A 19381-nucleotide genomic window follows, 5' to 3' on the forward strand; every position below is an offset into this window, starting at 1 on the left:
AGTTTACTGTAAATTTTTACTTTAAAAACCCGAATCACTGTCTCTACGATGCTACGCTTTTTGTCTCATATCGTTTTAAATTCATCCAAATTAGTTCTAATCAAAAACTCTTGCCTTTACGATCTACTGGGAATTAAAAAGTTAGGTCTTAATACTTTTTTGGATACTGAAGATGTGTTTGACAATACCTCCTTCCCAGCAATCCACCGAGCACTCGAAATTCGTGGCTGTGGACCCTGTCTGATCAGATATATTTAGACCATACTCTCGCAACGCTCTGTATTTGTGGAGCTTAATAATGGGGCTGTTAAAGCGATGGGGGTTAAGGGCTGGCTACAGGGACGAGATAACAGGGAAAACCTGTACACGCAATCCAACGCTGATGACATGGTAGTCCTTTGCCTGGAAAATAAAGCCAATCATTAAACCCAAGTATACAGAGCTCCTATTTTACACAAGGAGACGTAACTTTGGCACACCCTCTACTGTTTCTCTGGCTTTCTTTAGGGAGTGACGATATGGAACCAGCAATAGTCGACTTATAAGGGCTTCGTGACCCATAGGGCAGACAGAGTTAATAGACCTGCAATAGCAAATAGGATGATCACCTGTTCAACAGACGCCGCCAGAATTTGGCGGGAGTGCAGCAGAGTGCAATGAGCAGTCCAGAGGGCTCCATATACCAGCAAGGCATACTCGTTGGAGAAACCCGCTAATTTCTTGCAAACTAAAATATATTATTATGTTAAAATGCCGGCAAAATATTTTGGATTCTGATAACCGTAACACAGTCGTTCTAGTCCACCTGGATAGTAGGCCCGCCATTAGAGCTATAACTGCAAAAGAGGTCAGATCCATGCTTGTACTTGAGTGTACAAAGTTCATAGAGGATCTGGTGAAGAAGAGTTGTAAGGTTCAGCTTGTCTAAAAGCCTAGCCACTTAGGAAATGCTGGTAATCAGGAAGCGGAGTTTCTTGCTAGATTGGAATTCTCGAAACTGCCAGAATCTGCCAAATGTAGAACTTTTGCGACACTAAACAGGTATCATGGGGCCATCATGAGTTCTATATGCATAAGAACCTTTTTGGCTGTCCACCGACCAAATTCACAAGTCTTTAAAAGAAAAAAATATTTTAAAAGAAAAGTTAAGACGTTTTAGGTAAAGCATTCTTTAGGAAGAATGAATTGCAGGCTTAAAGATATAATTTAATTGTTAGGATAAAGTACTTTGTTTTTTAGCTACTCTTTAATAATAATTAGCCTAATCTGTTTTCTCTTTATTTATAGTATAACGCGTGCAGTACAGTTTGTGATATATTTTGATTTATTGCTGGATTTAAATTCTAGCCCTAATTTACTTCAATTCTTTTATTGTTTAATTTTCTTAAATACCTAAAATTTTTTAAAGTAATTTAATAATTGTATTTCCTTATTATACCGGTTGACCCAGGATAAAGGAAAAGCTATAATTTATTTGCTCTTTAGTAAAAAAAAAACAAATCTGGTATATAGGTTGTTACTTAATTAATATTTTTTTCATATAATAATTCCAATTCTATAAATTCTTGTTTTTATTTTATTTAACATAATAACTGAATAGGTCAAATGATGTGGGTTTACATCACATACGTTATAAGCTTCATGCTGGACTTTTCTAAAACAATATCATAACAAATAATTTTCTGCTAGCAATCTCTTAGTAATTTAATAATACTAAAATATTTTGGTAGCTTTTGTTTTAACTCCACAATTTTCTTATTAGGTGAAAATGAAGACCTAACTCGGGCTCATCCAGACCCCTTCTTAAGGTCAATGGCTTTATGGGCACTAAAAGATTACCAAGCCGCCCTCAGTACTCTCCTAATAGGAAACGCAGGGACTCAACATCCATCCCATGATGAAGAAATAAGAGAAACTAAAGAGGCTGACCCAAATGTCTTTAACTTTTACGTTTATTTAAGAACACATCCTTTGTTGGTACGCCAGCATCTTACTACTAGGGGGCAGCGGAAAGTATGGAAGGATGGCAAACAGATTATCGCTGAAGATTATATCACGCCATTGGAAAGACAGCTGTATTTTGCAACTGCTCATGGACATTTTAGAGCCGGATGTCCGGCTTTAGCTTTGGAAGTTCTTTCTAAACTACCACATATTGTACCAGAGAGGCTTCGAACCACACCATGTAAGTATCTTAAAAACTATTTGTTTACTAGGTAAAAATATATAGTATTTTATAGTATATCCCCTGAGGTTGTTGTAGAAGTAGGTTAAGCCGAAGCAAATGAATCAGTGGATCAAAAAAAAATTGATTTATGTCATCTGCAACAAATTCTACAAAATATTCTATATAAATTAAATCACTCCGCGTAGGCTCTTTGACAAAATGAGATAACAAGCCGTTGACGTCAATCATCTTTTTACGAGTGCATAAATTATGGTATGGGGGATACCGGTGCAAAATGGTTCAAATGCATTTAGTTTTTGATTGCTATGGAAAAACGTGGCACTATACCTATTATACTTGTTTAAATTTATTGCTCTTTTATATTATTTTTTGGAAAAATATAGTTTTTTTTGCCAAAATCAAATAATACTTAACCTTTTGTTCTGAACTTAAATTTTAAAATAATAATTATTATTTGGTAAATTGCTTAGTTTAAATTACAGTCTTGAGATATAAGTATAGTTGTAGGGATAATAAATATAAATAAATTAAAAACATTAAAAATTAATAAAATATCTGAGATAAAATTCTAGATCATTACAGTAAATCAAAGGAACATGTAGGATAGATGGTTTTTCTAATAAATTTAGTGGAGGATGACCGAAACTATTTTAGTTACCCTTTGACATATTAACTCCACTACAAGTATGGACTACTTCTTCAACATTACTGTAAATATTTAAGAATATATCTATTTAATAATATTATTTTAGTTACCTCAGTTAGATATAAATAAAATATTTTGTTATTCATATTATTCGATAAACAGGATTATGCACGACATATGACACGTGATATTTTGGATAAACTATAAAAAAAAACTAAAAAAGAAATGGGAATATCAGAGGCGTTCCAGAAGCATCCTTTAAAATTATTTTTCTACTACCGTGCGTAAAGTAATTTTTTTACATTCTATTTACCGATGAATGCAGTTTTCACAATAATGGCTCTTTTAAAAGACATAATTTTTATCATTGCTCCGATTCCAATCCGCGTGCGTTTAAGAGTCGTCCATAATCAACATAAATAGTGTGTTAATGTATGGGGAGAAATAATGGGTGGCTTTGTAATTGGTCCACATTTTTTTAATGCAAATTTAAATGGAACAAGATTTCTGGAGTTCTTAAATAATGATTTTCCAGTATTATGGGACAACATTCCTCTACGCCTTCAAAGAGCTATGTGGCTGCAAATGAATAAAACACCGCCATATTTCCACTGTGGGGTTAGACAATTTTTAAATAATAATTTTCATAACTGATGGATAGGAAGGGGTAGTTCTATCGAGTGACCACGATCCCCAGATTTGACAGCGCCGTGTTTTTTCTTGTAAGGATATGTGTAAGATTTTGGTTTTTAAGTCACCTCCGACCACACCAAAAAATATGAAAGAGCAGATAAAAGAAGCTCTTTAAAAAATTAATCCACAAATACTGTTTTAAAATGTACAACGGCTTCGTAACGCATTACTAGGACTTACGAGGAATGCGATGAAGATTGATAAAATTATTATATTTGAGAAAAATTCAACAAAACTTAACACAGATATTCAACAATTAAAAGACAAAATTTAAAAAAATAGGAAGAACATCCTTAGTTAATCGTTAAACTCGCATAATATTCCTAATTTTTCTGAAATTATTAGGCAAGTTATTGATGTTTTGGACAATTTTCTGGTTAAATTTTTTGACAGTTTATGGGAAACACAAAAACAGTTAAAATAATTTACTGGAATGCTAGGTCTGCTTATTCAAGTCTGAATTTACTAAAAAAATCTTATTGTTGATAGAAATGTTAATGGTATAAGCCTGAATACTGTATTTCTTTTAAAGGATATAATATCATTAGAAAAGACAGGATACAGGGAAAATGTGGTGTCGCTATTTTTGTTAAAAACCCAATACCGTACAAAGTTATAAATGTTCTAAATATTACTAATAGAAAGCTTAGAAATATGTGGAATTAACCTACACTATAACAATAAAGAAATATTTTTAGTTTCGACATACCGGATTACGGAAAAATATTTTCACAAATGAAAGATTACTGCATCAATGGAGGAGACTTTAATGCACATCATGTGGTTTGGGGCTATAATTCTAATAATTATGGCACAACTTTTATTAACTCCCTCGAAAATTTTCAAAATTTAATTATCAGAAACGAGGGATAGCCAACAAAGATTGGGAAGCCCAAAAATAAACAATTCAGCTATAGATATTTCCATTATTTAATTTCAATTTCATCCATAACTCATTTTCGGAGGTACTCAATGATTCATATGGTTCGCATCATTTTTCAGTCGACTGAAACAGAATATGTATTTTGCGATGAAATGAAAATAAATTACTCATAGGAGAAAAAGTAATTGCTGATAGATTTTACAGTGAATAAGTTAAATTATAAGACTCTTGTGATCATCATAAGGTACCCTTAATTCATTTGGGATGGAATCTTAGTCGGGCCGATTGGAATGCCTCTAAAAGGGACATTTATTTTAAAATCTCATATTTACCATGTATGTATACGAAGGCATACGAAATTCTTGAAATTATTACAAAATTATTGCCGAAATTGAGGATAACCTTTTCGTCAAAAAGAAAGCATATTTCAAAAAAATATTATGTTCCTTGGTGGGACGAAGAATATCTGTCTGAAGATCGCAAAAAACATTTTAATTTTTACCGAAAAAATATTAATTTAAAAAACTTTATCGCATATAAAAGAATAATAGCCAGATGCAAATTGCTATTTAAGAATAAAGCTAAAGAAAGTTGGAAATATTGTTGTAGTAGTGTATAAACGCGCAAAGTTCACCATCAATAGTTTGGAATTGAGTCAACTATATTAGAGAATCCTTAAATAGTAGTAATCAAGTTCCAATAACTAAAGAAACTGCTAACGAGATTTTAGATAGAGACGCACCAACTTCAGTATATTAACATATTGCTAAGGAACAGGCGGAAAAAAATTACTATTTAACTAATTTAATCACAATTTCAGAATGTAACTTCAATATTAAAAAATATAGAGACACTAGCCCTGGCCCTGAAAATATCATTTAGAGCATGCTGTTAAATTTCTTAAAAATAACATTATAATTAAAGGGGACGAAAGAATCTTCCATTCCAAGTTGTCATTCCAATCAATAAATCAGGTAAACCAGAAGAATATAGTCCTATCACTCTTACCTATTGCCTAACGAAAACTCTTGAAAGGATTTTAAAAAATCGCATAGAATGGTGGTGTGAATCTAAAAATTTGATTCCATTTTATATGGTTGCCGCAGAGGCAAATAATAAACTTACGAACACTTATCAACTTATAACAAAATAGACCCTTTAAACTTAAATCTTCATGTACTAAAATAATATTTAAGGAATGAATCAAAGGAAAATAGCTTCACAATCTGGCAATGCTGTACTTTCTAGTTGGACTCTCCTGAAGAGGATTTCTTAAAATATTTGACTGTTAATTATAAACGTCAACGGGTAAGACGGCCTTAATCAATTGTCAAAGTTGGAAAAACAGCTGATACACTGATGAGAATCCCAGAAAACAAAAGAGTCGCCGAAAGAGTAAACCGGAGGTCAGGATAAATGCAAAGAAAACTCAAAAAGACTAATAAAAAAACCCAAAAGAAATGTATTCTCTCTTAAAATAGCATTAAAGAGAAATTATACAGACCAATAAGAGTTGCCAATTAATCATGTCAGAGAATCTTACGCAGTGGGTTTAATCTTAAAGAAACCATTTTTCTCCCCTTTAAAGGGCGAAATTTTCAAAAATTCTAAATACATGTGACCATGATAATTATAACCTCCAGAATACAAGTTTAAGTGTTCAAAGACCAGTAAAAGAATCGAGAAACAATATTTTAATGAATAAGATATCATGAATAATTTGTTTAAGCTTCCAAAACGAGCTCCAAACACAAAGGGAAACAAAGCAAAATAAAACCGCTTTAATGGAGAATGGATTAGATAGACATAGTCAGATTAAGGAGAGACTACTAATACTTTATATGGATATATGAAAAATCACAGACACACCAAATATATACAAGAAAAGTTACTAGAGCAGGATGCTGCATTTTTGGGCTATTTTTGATATTTCTACTATTCTGTTGAACAATTTCCAGTGAAATGAAAAATAGTACAATTAATATGTTTATTATAAGAATATGATAGAAAGATTCAATTTGGTTGCAGTGGAAATAAATTGCTTAAAAAGTTATGATTTGATCATTAAAAGTTCAATAGATATATTATACTACAAGAAATTTTTATACATTTTTAATCTAATCTTGGTTTTATTATTATATTTTTTATAAAACATTATGAACGAGACCAGGCCATAACAAATTGTTGTTAAAAAACTTCATAACAAGTAAGAAAATTAGCCCAAGGTTTTGAATACTGGGTAATTTTGACATTTTATTTTGTGGAAACTAGCTAGGGTGAATTAAAAGCTTTAATAAATATTTAAAAAATTTAAATAAATTATAAAAATTTGATAATTTTGCCCGTTATTAGATATCTTTTTCATAATATCTACATATTCCTAAATAAGTTACATCTTCAGAATCAGAAACTCCAGGATTAGTTTTGTTTATTATTTGTTATTATTCCAATATTTGTAGTTGGATTCTCCTTCACTGTATCAGAATATATTTAATTTTTTTTTAACTACCGCATGCACGCTGTCAAATAGCTAAACTATTAAGGTATATCTTTCTTTCCTGGAATATGGTACTTTATATTACATTTTATGATGGCTAAATACTTAATGCTATGAACTATTTTATAGTAAAAAGAAAGCCCTTCATATTTCCGGTAAAAGTTTTTAGGGTTTTTATATTAACTTTAATGAAACTTATAACAACCCTTAGTTTTTTAAATTATATCCATTATGTGCTGTGCAATGTTTTTATTCAAAATAAAGATTACAATTTTCAGTAAAGCATGCAGTATCAATGATACTTATTTATTATAATTTTATATTCATTTTTAGTATCTGTTACTAAGAGTCAAAATAGCGAAGCTATCCAAGAAATTGCTACAGGTATAATATCATGGGATGAAAAAACGCCATCCCAAAGTGTCACAGATTTTGATTGGAGCGCACCAGTTAATTCTGGAATTAAAACTGATGATTTAGAATTAAAATGGAGCGACGATGAAGGTATATAATTTTTTATGTCTTTTTGAAATTTTTTCTATATAGTTTTTGTAGTTTTCTTCAATTAAATTTCTAATTTTTTTAGGAGGAAGTGAATCTGATGATTCTGGAGGTCTTTCAATGAAAATAGGTGGAAACAAAGAAGAGAAACCAGAAACATTAATTAAAGAACAAACATTGGAAGAGGAACGAGAAGAAGAGGCTCAAAACCAAGTAGATATTATGGCTCAACAGCTCAAATTCATAGCTTGTCTGAAAATTCTTATGGAAGAACTATCAACCCTTGCTACAGGATTTGAAGTTGATGGTATTTAAAAGTGTTATATTATGCCTTCATGGTGTTTATTTTTCAAAATTTATTTTATTTATTTTTTTTGTTTTATGGTTTTTAATTCTATAGGTGGCCAACTTCGATATCAACTATATCTTTGGTTAGAAAAAGAAGTGGAAGCTTTACGTGAGCTTTGCAACTATACTGCTGGGGATCTCATTGAATCATCTGACTTAGAAGCTTCGCCCGAACCCGAAAACCAGGTTGTGGAATGTAACCCCAAACCTACTTTACATGAGATTTTGGTTCAAGAAAAATTGGATTTTGAAGCCAAGGTTCAGAGGGCAGCCAAACGGAAACGTTGGCTTAGAGGTAGAATATTTATATTAATAACTGTAAAAATGACAAAGTAAACAAGGAAACCATAAATCATACATAATTTTATTTAAATATCTTTTATGGTGAATTAACTTATCTAAAAAAAAAACATCATATTGCCACTTAAACATTTCATTTTATAAAAAGATAATTTTTTATGATAATCCACAAAATTATATACAGAAAATTAAGGGAATGATCCTTGAAGCAAAATAAGAAAAAAAGTGCTCACAAATATATAATGTGTCTTCCATAAAGTATCTCCTATAAAATGTGATAGGACTCGACAAACACTTTTTGAGGATATGTCAAATTAGTTCCAGGGTCTTACTTTTGAGTAATTATGGGGCTTTAAAGAGGATCAAATTTCAAAAAAACATAATTTTAGAAGAAAAATTGACAACGTAATCTTTATCAGCATCACCAAAAACCCTCCTATATAAATTTTTCCCCCTTAATGTACAGGATGTCCGACTAAAATGGTATTCATTTTAATAAAAATCATTATTTAGAGTCATTTGTCGGGCCAGCCTGTATTAGCTATCGTTGATTTTTTGTTTAAAACGCCTTATTAAATAACGCTAAGACGTGATACAGGATGCCCCGACAAATGGGTCTAATTAACGATTTTTATTAAAAGGAATACCATTTTATTTGGACACTGTACATTAGAGAAGTGAAAATTTGTACAGGAGGGTTGTTTAGGATGGACACATTGTAGGTCCCGAATTCCTTAAATGTCCTAAAATATTCTAATCGTGCTTTGATCTTGTTTTAATTTTTCCATAAGTGTGTTTTTTTAGAAATCACTTTGTTACTGAGAAATTTGATTTTTGCTCAAGTAAATGGTGTCCAAATTTGGACACGTAGGTTATCGCGGTTGCTATGGGATATAGAGGTTTGCGGTTTTCGCATTACTGTGCTACTTTTTCATGAAGCGAAATATGCCATTGTCAAAAGTTTGACAGCTGTCATAGTTTTTAATGTACAGAGTGATTTTGAAAATGTTGAATGCCTTATTTTTTCCTTTTTAAAAATATAAATAAATATGTGAAATAATTATTATATAACATGTAAATAATTATTTTTAAATAAATAAGAGATAATTTTCGTAAAATAATTACCTATTATTTTAATTTTAATAGTAGGCCATGGTCGTGCATCTCCGACAGAATGACAGATAATTAAAAAATTATCAATTGTAAAAAAAAGTGTCTTTCTAGTTGTGCAGTGCCATTTGCATTTATTCAGATTCAGAATGGCAGCACAAAGAAATTACGAAAATTTTGAAAAATGCGACAAGCTAGTTTGCTGCATAAGATATAATGAAAATTCTCTCCAGGTGGCACAAATATATTTTAAAAATAGGTATCTACAATTTTTTTATCCATTACATACCTAGTTATTAACGGATTGTGTTACCTCTTGTAGTTATCTAGTAATCTTTTCCAGGTTTTTAAAATTAAATGAAAATTTAATTAATCATGGCACCTTTTCGAAAGTCTATTATTGTCTCAATGCTAATATCTGTTTGGCATGAACACTCTTTTATAAATCATCCATAATGTTTTCATAGCTCATAGGCTCTTTCTTGTCAACTCAATTAATCTTGCTTGGTAAATCTAAAGAAATTATTTTGAACGATCAGCGTTTTTTATTGACTTTGAATGGCATTTCGTTAAGGGCAATAGAAGTTGCAAGCATTTAGGTCTTTATATCGACCCAGATCTAAGATTGAGTCATGTATCGTCAGTTATACAGACAATTTTACATGAACACTTAGATTATTGTATATGCATAGAGAATCCTTCTTTAACTCAGCAGGATCATTTGTCTTTGCAGAATGTTCAAAATGCATGCCTGAGATTTAGTTATGGTGTTCGTAAGTTTGATCATATATAAAAATAGAATCCGGCTGGCTTACTACAAGAGAAAGATACCAGTTACATATTTTATGTTTAACCCTCTTAAAACTTGCGAACCTCAGCTTTTTTTTTTCACGGCGACGTAGATCTGTTGGGTCTCCCGGTGGCTGATTCAAACGGTTTACCGTTTTTAGAATCAGTGATTAAAATTTTGTTTTAATTATTAAGTCATTGTCTTGAATATCATTATTTTCCCAAATCAACTTCCTTTCTAAGGAGAGGGTATTTAACCCTTAAGAGTTTAAAGAGATCCGAGCTGTGAAGGCTTTAATCATCATTTTCGCTTGTTAGTAGACAGCTTATTGATTGAATAGTTTTTTTATTGATAATTTTCTGGTAATATATTAAGATTAAATTCATTTCGAAAAAATCATTTCTTTAGTTTTGGTCTCCCCCAATATTAAGATCTTTTTCCTAAAATTCGCCTAAAGATATAATACGTCACCCATCTCTTTTAAAATATGCGCATCTGTAATTACATTTAAAACGTCATTTACATACTTCTTTGCACACAAAATTCTTATTCTATAATATTGTCCGAAAATATATTCTCTCATATTGTCTGATTGGTAAGTGGTAATTGGTAGGTCAACCCATATAATGTTATATTATAGTATTTATTACTATTTTTGTATCATAATATAAGGGGTACATACATTTATTATTATTTCACTGAATTAGGCTCAATATTCGCTTTTGTTTATTGTGTTCATTAATTTAAATTGCATTTTTTCAGCTAATGAAACACTATTGCGTACTCTTCTTAGCTACTGTTCATTACACGGTGCAACTGGAGGTCTAGCCTCAGTTCGAATGGAATTAATGTTACTTTTGCAAGAATTGCAACAAGAAAAAACGCATCAACAACTACTCAGTCCATTACCGTTCCCAACCAGTTTGCCCTTATTGGCAGCTAGCGTCGCTAGTAGCAAAACTGTTATCGCAGATCCGATTCGATACCTACAGAGTCTTACTCATGATATGTTACAAACGGTAAGAAATTTTCCTCACAGGTGACTAAATATAATTAAATTCTTTAAATTGTATTATTCATTTAGATGGTGGAACTTCGCAAACCTCAAACAAATCAAAGTCAGTTACTTGTCTTGAGGGATCTTGCAATAGCTCTTTCGGCATGTATTTACCAATCTTTATGTGATTCGGACACTTTTAAAGCTTCAGTACAAGACTCGCAGGTAATGATTTCAATATTTATCGAGTAATAATTTTAATACAAAAATTATGATTTTATCCTTAGTATACTATTTCTTGGTAAATTGTTATTATAGCTATTCTTTCGTCTGATAATAATTAATGTACACAGAGAAAATATTGAATCATAATAGTTCAGTTCACTAGTTCAGTTAGTCGTATTTCTCTTTTCTTAATATTTGTTTTATCATTTTTTGGTGAATAAACAATTTGTCTATTCTTTCGAAATTTTTTTTGCAATGTAATTATTGATTATGTTATTAAAATTCTAGTTTAATGACCGCTTATATATATATTCTATAAAATATAACATAAAAAACTCAAATGCTCCAATTCTTTACAAATTAGTTTAAAGATAATGCTTGAAATTAATCAATTAATATATTCATGCAAGAAAATTCGGGAAATGCTCGTAATACTGTAGTAGGCGGAGAATGCAAGGAGCTATAACAAATTACAATAGTAGTCGTGGTTATAATTTTTAATTTACTTTACATGGCCAAACAACGTTACTCAAGAGGACGTGTAACTCATACAACTACAAATGAAAATACGAAAAAGTATAAATAGATCTTAATTTTAATTGAAGCGACTCAATACTTTTAGATAAGTTTCAATTTAGTATTACTGGCAATTGGTTAATAAATATAAGTAATTTAGTGGAGTATGGTTTACAGGTATAAAAACATAACAGATACATCCAACTATTCAAAAATGAATTGTACAAATTATCTTTAAAATCGGAGCTGATGAAAATATAAAGAGTATTTAAAATTAAAATATGCAGGTATAAATAAAAATTTAAAAACAACATGCCTAGTAGTATTTGATAAAATGAACATCAAAAAATGTTAGAGTCCAATAAAAAACTTGATATAATTGAAGGTTTTTAGGACTAAAGTCGATTGAGAAGGATGCTACCCATATTTTGATTTTTTCCATAGTCTACATTCAGCAAAAATTTTAATAGAATATATTACAAAAAAACCATCGTTTGCGACCAAGAAAGTTCATGTATCATCAATTACGTATATTCATGTATACTTGTATTTTTTTTTTTACTAAAAAAAACTTCAAAAAAAGAGTGCTGAAACTAGATGTATAAAAGTAATACTTGATTAATATAGTCAGATTTAGGCGTTACACATGGCTAGGTTACGTTGGCTATCCATAATAATGGTTTTTATTTTTTTATGCGAAACCCGTCCATCGGGCTAAAAATTACCTAGAAACCAGATATGCTTTAAAAGAAGGAAAGAATTCAGAAATATTTTTTATTACAAGAAAAACCAGTGTAGTATCTTTTTCTTAAAAAAAATCTGTTTAAAATCCGCATGAACGCCAATGACGAATATAAAAATTTAAATTGTGTATAGAAAAAATCCTATGAGTGCTTAGAAACTACATACCAATTCTCAGAAGAATATCTACAGGGATATTGAAAAAATGAAGTTTTTTTCTTTCAACTTCCACACCCTGTACTGTAAAATCAAAGACGTTTGGGACATATGTTTATAGGAACTTTTTTTAAATTGTGTCATAATATTTAAAAAACCTTGTATAATTAACATAAATATACATTGTATGTTTATACCAAAAGTTTAATACGCGACACCAACTAAACTATAATATGAAAAAATGGTCCATGATTCTCAAAAGATACTTAATTTAAATATGAAAAACAAACTGTTTAGTCGTAAGGTTCGCATCTAAAATATATTCAAGAAGGGATACATGTTGCTTCCTCTTATATGACATCCTCAGACCTATCTAAAACATTTAAAACAGCAACTAGCACAACCAGGGCACAAATTTAAGATATGCACATTATTACTTTATATTAATAAAATCCTTAAAAGAAAAACATAACATGTGGAAAAAAGCTATCTTCAAGATTTAAACAATTTAAAGAATTGCGTTCTAAAATTAAACATTATTGTTAAGTCATATAAGCAGTACTATAAAAAGCTTGAAGATGGCTTAAAATTGAAACCCATAATTTCTGCAAAGTTTCAGGAAAAATAGCTTGTTACCAAAACCTGTGTTTGATAAAAAAGGAGAGCTGTTAACAAGGTGGTAAGGTAATGCCATTGCTTTTATCGATTTCTTTCAAAATTTTTACACTACTGTTAGATAACCGCCAAATAATATTATTAAAACTCAAAATTCATAAGTACAACCCATAATTTTATCCAACTTTACCAAGAATGATGTTGTACTTGCCTTAAAAACTATCAAGCCGAAATCAATAGTTAGCTCTGACAAAATATTAACTTTTCTCTTATCTGATTGTGCTTGTGTTTTTTCCAAACCGCTAACAATTCGAGTAGATAAAAAGAATTCCAAACACCTCATTGAGAACTATCGGCCTATTACAATAATAAACAACTTTTCCAATGTTTTGAACGTATTCTTTATGCAACTTTGTACCCTTTTATGAGGGGTCTTATAGATTATCGTCAGTATGGATTTATGAAAGGCAGATCAACCATTGCAAACTTAATCTGTCTTATAGAATATATATCGGAGTCAATTCTAATTCACTAGTTGATGTTATCTACACAGATTACTAGATCAGGGTATTTTTCCCAATAATCTTTACCAAAAGTGCGACTTTCGTTCCCGCTTAATAAACCTTTTCAACTCTTACCTTACCGTTTGCCTTCAGCACGTATGTTAATGTCGTAACTGGGCTCAGATAGTTGCAACATCTGCAGTTCCACAGGGTTCCATATTATGGCCGCTTTTCTATAATGCGTTTATAAATACACTGCACCGCAAAATTACCGCATAATTTTAAAAGCCTGAATTTCGGACAAAATTTTTTAAATCTACATTAATGCCTTTAAAATATTTCTTAACGTCGTTTTATAAATTTTGAAACATTTTAAAACAAATGGTAAATAAACCTCATTTCTAAAAGCGCATTTTTGTCATTTTTATATATGTGTAGTTTAAGTTGTACGTGGTAATGAAAACATTACTTAAACAACTACTACTACATATACTTGCAGTCTATAATGGCCCAAAACATTCGTAAAAATAGACATTTATCAGCTGAGGAATGTGTTGTTGCCATAGCGCTTGTGGAAGAAGGCTGGTATCCAGAGGACTGGCACGATATCGGGATACTAACACCAACCAAAGAAGACCTGGACAGGGACATAATCAAGACCGATTTTTGCGATTGCAGGCGTTACGAACTCGATTTGCACTTCACTCCAGCAGACATTTTTCGATAGATAAAATTTCCATATTAGTCAAGATACAGTGCTAAGGAGGTTGGTAGAAGGCGAAATTACTCCCTATCCTGCTGCAACTGGTCCCCTTCTAACCGCAGACTATCGAAGGCAGCGTCTTCCCTTTGCGCGAGATCATTTAAACTGGGGAGCGCGTGAATGGAGCAATGTCTTGTTTTGTGATAAGTCAAGATTTTTGTCTTTTTAATGTTGACCGCCGAAGAAGAGTATATCGACACCCTGGCGAGCGATATGCCCAGTGTAACATGGTTGGAACCATTAGTTTTGGTGGAGGATGTCATGATATGAGGTGGCATTAGTGGTATATTGGAGACCCACACGGAATTACTAATAATTGATAGAGAGAGTCGTCTGACAGCTGATCAATACCTTAGAGATATTTTAGAACCGCATGTAGTACTATACGCCCCCTTTGTTTGATAATGCACGTCCACACGTGGTGAGAGTGGTATAAAATTATCTCCAGGAACTAGAAATTGCAACTTGACCTTGGCCAGCAAGAAGTTCGGACCTTAATCCCATCAAGCATTTATGGGACAATAAGGGCCGAAGTGTTCGGGCTTCACAGCCTCCACCCCGAGGCCTAAATGAATTCTCATTAAGGCTGATTGAAATACAGGATAAGATAGATTAGGATATAATCAGAAACCTAATCTTAAGTATGATTTTACTCATTTGCTGCCCAAAAATATTAAGAGATAAAAAAAAATCCAATTATACTCCAAGATCCATTGGTGTCATTTAAAACAAATGTATGCCCAATCTTTCAAAATTTTAAATTATGCGTTAATTTTGCGGTCCAGTCTGGTATATGAAAACAGCTGTGAATACTTTGTTATATACAAAGGATGGAAAATTATATTATAGCGTCAGTAGTATTTCATACTGGAGGGAATTCCAAATAATATTAGGCTCCTCAATACATAGTGCAAAAATAACAACGGTAAAAGTAAAGTTTGTTCTTACTCTCTGAAGAAAAACGTAATAACTTATGACTATACTGTAGAATTTGAGACTGTGCTAAGAGCAACGGAATTCAGAGACTTAGGGGTGACATTCGATGGCGCCCTTTCTTTTCGGCCACATATCCAGGACATTATCATTCCGAGTTACTGAATGCTGGGTTTTGTCACTAGAAACGCACAGACTTAATAATATTTTTAGTCTGAAAATTTATTTATATATAAAAGTATGCTTCTACAGTGCCGTCACCATAATATCCGTATCATATAAATAAACTAGAAAATGTTAGCGTTATTTTTAAAGTTGCTTTAATATAAATGTGAGGAAGTGTAGCCGGATATTAGTTTTCCACACCAGCGGCGAATGCTAGAAAGGTTTTCTTACTGTAGCTTTGAGGCAAAAATCGATCTGCAATTGTTATTTGAACTTTCAAATAATTGATTGGCCTGATTTATTGGAGCATTTTAATCTTTATGTGCCCCTCATATTATCTAAAAATTCTGAAATTTTTTACCTATCTACACTTAAAACGATTATTGGCAATTTCTCTCTAATAGGCAGAGCGTGCAGCATTTTTAGTTCTGTGCAGGATCAATGTGACATATTCAACGGCAGTTTTTCAGAAATGAATAGTTCTATTTTTAATTATTATTATATTTTTTTATTATTATAATAATATTTTATTAATTAGTTGTTTAGTAGCTGTAAAATTTATTTTTTCTTATATTATTGTTATATTTTAGGTAACTATTATTATTGATAGCACATTCTTGTGTTTTTTTTAATGTAGTTAGTGTAATATTATACTTTTTTTTGTCCCACTCTAAAATTACACACAACAAATAATTTATTTGCTACAATATTTAAAATATTAGATTTTAAACCGAGAGACCTACGAAATACTCTTGTCATTATTATTAAATTACTAACTTTTTCAGGACATAGCATCTACTTTTCTTGTCGGCCGAAAACGCAAAATATCAGTAAACGAAAGCCAACAAATAGTAACCCTTCCCGCAAAATGGCCCGGCGTCACCAGTCTTAGGGCACTATTAGCAAGAGAAAAAGACGAAGACACACCAAGACTTACTGTTCTTTTATGCGAGGCGTTTACTGCTACCTTCTTGGCCCTATTATTGTATGGACTCGTAACTTGTGACTGTGTTATCCTATTTCATGTCACTGCGCATAATTTGGATACAGATGTGTGGGGAAAGTTAGTGATTTTAATAGTTCTCATTTAAGAAAATAATGTTCACTATTAAAATTTGATTATTCAGAAGCATTCATAAGCAGATTTTTTTAGATTATTTGGAGGTGGAATCAAGAAACTTCTGCGTACTGCTAGTCTTACAAGCAATCAAACCGGCAACGCTCTTCAGACTCAGGTCAGTGTGCAAACTCCCAGTGAGGAGTCTAGTGGACCGGCAAACTGGTTATCGAAACAACGAATTAAATTAAATACTAAATTATTGGGACCGCAATCAAGCATCATGAAGGAAGATAAACCTACTTATAGGGAGCAATTTGTACCTCCTCAGATCAGTATTTTGGCGTTTTTGGTTCAAAAGGTAATGGTTTTATTTATAAAATATAGTATATACAATATGCTTTAGCTTAATTTATCTATACAGGGTGGTTATTCGGAAACGACATTCATGTATTAGGAAAATATTGATTGTAAAAAAAAATTGGCATTATGTCCTGGTTTTAGGGATACACAGCTCAAACATTTTTATAGTTTTCCATTAACATTCAGGAATAGAATTAAACCTGATTTAACCGGAAAAAGATTTTTCATTAACTGCGTTAATTTAGATGGAATATCCTATCTATTATTACATGTTTACATTCTAGATCAAAATCTAAATATATTTTAGGTATCTATAGCTAAGTTAAATGGTCTTCCTTAAATATTTTTCGGAGATTTTTTATAGAAAAGTATCAACTTTTTTAAATCATAATAAATTGCTAAAGCTTTTTCTATTGGTTAATTTTGGTAATATTTGGATTGGCTCTTTCTGAAGGCAGCAAAACTTAATTCATTTGATGTATAAGCGGCTATCAATTAATCTATTCTAATGACTCTGAAAACGTAAGGCGTGATGATCAACTCGTTCCTGCTTGAGGATCACGTATCTCGGCTCTTTTTTATCGGCTAATTAATTCTAGGATAAATTTCAATTTTCCTGCAACCATTTAATTTTTTTTTAATCTACAGTCGCTCCAAATTAAGTTAAAAATACTGCCCTGCTCCCGTAATTTTTTTTCTGTTTTCCGAATAGTGTTTATATCGGGATATTCAAAAATATACAAGGTGAGTCTCCAGGAACCGCATGGATCAATTATGGAAAACGTTAAAAATTTTCAAGATAGCGGCAGTTCCACTTATACCGGAAGTAGACGTCAACTTGGTTATTTCAAACAAAAAACACCGTATATATAACAAAATTTTTGAATTCTACATTAGAAACTAACAGCTTTTTGTGTGTAATGTCCTATACCTAAGGTTAACCGTTTTTGACATACCTAAGTTTTTATGTGAAAAATGATGTTTGCAGATTATAAAATAATTATACATTTTTCTTCTATTAAGAAACATTGCAAACATTCAAAAAACTGATATGATACAGTTTTTTAGCTTTTTGTACCTAATCAATTTTAAATATCTGCTTAAGCTTTATAAACTAATGGGTAATTTACCTTCTCATTTTGTTTATATCTGGCATAAGACTTATAAAAATTTTAAGTGCATTTCTTATAAAAATTAATTTTATAAGAAATGCACAAAATATACTGGGTGGGCCATTTAAATATATGCACCCAAATTGCTCCTAAAATAAGCGAAATACAGAAAAATGTTTGAGACCAAAGTTATTCAGGACAGAGAGGCACATGCACCTGTGAAGGATCATTTTGACCTTGGGATCGTTTTGAAAGGTCAATTCAAGGTCAAAGTAATGTTTTAAATGGGAACCTATTTTTATAGCGGCTTCGAAAATAGCGAAAAACTTAACATTTATAATAATATTTCAAACTTTACTTTAAAACTCTATAAGCTAGAACTAATTTATTCTAATTGCTATCTTGATCAAATGAAAAAATATGATTATAATAAAGATAATTTATGAATTTATGAAAAAATTAATATGGAAATAACGAATATGATTAACATCTCAAAAAAACTACTTTATTTTAACAATACTACTTGTATATTGGGTGTTAACTATATTACTAGCGAAGCGATAACTGCGTCAAAAAACTTTGGATAATTTTATAATTGGGTGATGTGGTGATATTTTCACATACACTACCGCTCAAAAGTATTTGCCCTTCTTTTTAACATTTTAAATTAGATACAAAAATCTTATCTTTATACCTATATTTAGATTGTATCTCTTTTGTAAATTGTATAATTATGCTTAAACAGCATACCTATTAACTATGGTTCGTTGAAAAACACTGAGTATTTAAAAATACTCAGTCTTGCAAACAACAAACAATGTAGTGAAAATATGCACTTCTTCTAAAAAACTAATCTGTTTACAGCTCGTTTCCTATTAAATTTGAAACATTTAAAGGTGTTTAGTCTTCAAGAATTGATTTTTTGTGTAACATTGGTAAATAATTTCGCTTGCTTATTGACGATTGTCACCGTTTCTTTGCTGGTTTTTCAACAATCTTTAAAATGGCTAAAACAAAAGAGTGATCGATAGAAACAAAAGGTATTATCATTGGATTTCATAAGGCTGGAAAGACTAACCGTCAAATTTCGACGAATTTGGGAATTCGTCGAAATGTCGATTATAATGTTAGAAAATTCACCAGAGAAGGAACTATTAGCAACAAACCTCGATCGGGAAGGCCAAAGGCAACAAGTTCAAAGGAGGATTTAAATATTATAATTACAAGCAAACGCAATAGACGCCTTACCCCTGAAATCACAGCAAAAATCAACAAGGAG

The 19381-nt window shown here is 31.2% G+C and overlaps 1 protein-coding gene across 4 annotated transcripts in view; it reads left to right on the top strand.

Moving 5' to 3' along the window:
• LOC126743430 (dmX-like protein 2) overlaps positions 1-19381 on the top strand; it is a 141821-nt gene that overhangs the window by 72952 nt on the left and 49488 nt on the right. For all 4 annotated transcript variants that reach the window (XM_050450528.1, XM_050450529.1, XM_050450530.1 and 1 more), the window contains 8 exons: positions 1763-2185; positions 7241-7411; positions 7494-7715; positions 7809-8051; positions 10719-10975; positions 11041-11178; positions 16356-16633; positions 16724-16988. In XM_050450528.1, the coding sequence (XP_050306485.1) occupies positions 1763-2185; positions 7241-7411; positions 7494-7715; positions 7809-8051; positions 10719-10975; positions 11041-11178; positions 16356-16633; positions 16724-16988 (1997 nt within the window). The remainder of the gene's footprint in view (positions 1-1762; positions 2186-7240; positions 7412-7493; positions 7716-7808; positions 8052-10718; positions 10976-11040; positions 11179-16355; positions 16634-16723; positions 16989-19381) is intronic.

The sequence above is a fragment of the Anthonomus grandis genome, chromosome 12 (assembly GCF_022605725.1).
Source record: "Anthonomus grandis grandis chromosome 12, icAntGran1.3, whole genome shotgun sequence".
In the NCBI taxonomy this organism is placed as follows: domain Eukaryota; kingdom Metazoa; phylum Arthropoda; class Insecta; order Coleoptera; family Curculionidae; genus Anthonomus; species Anthonomus grandis.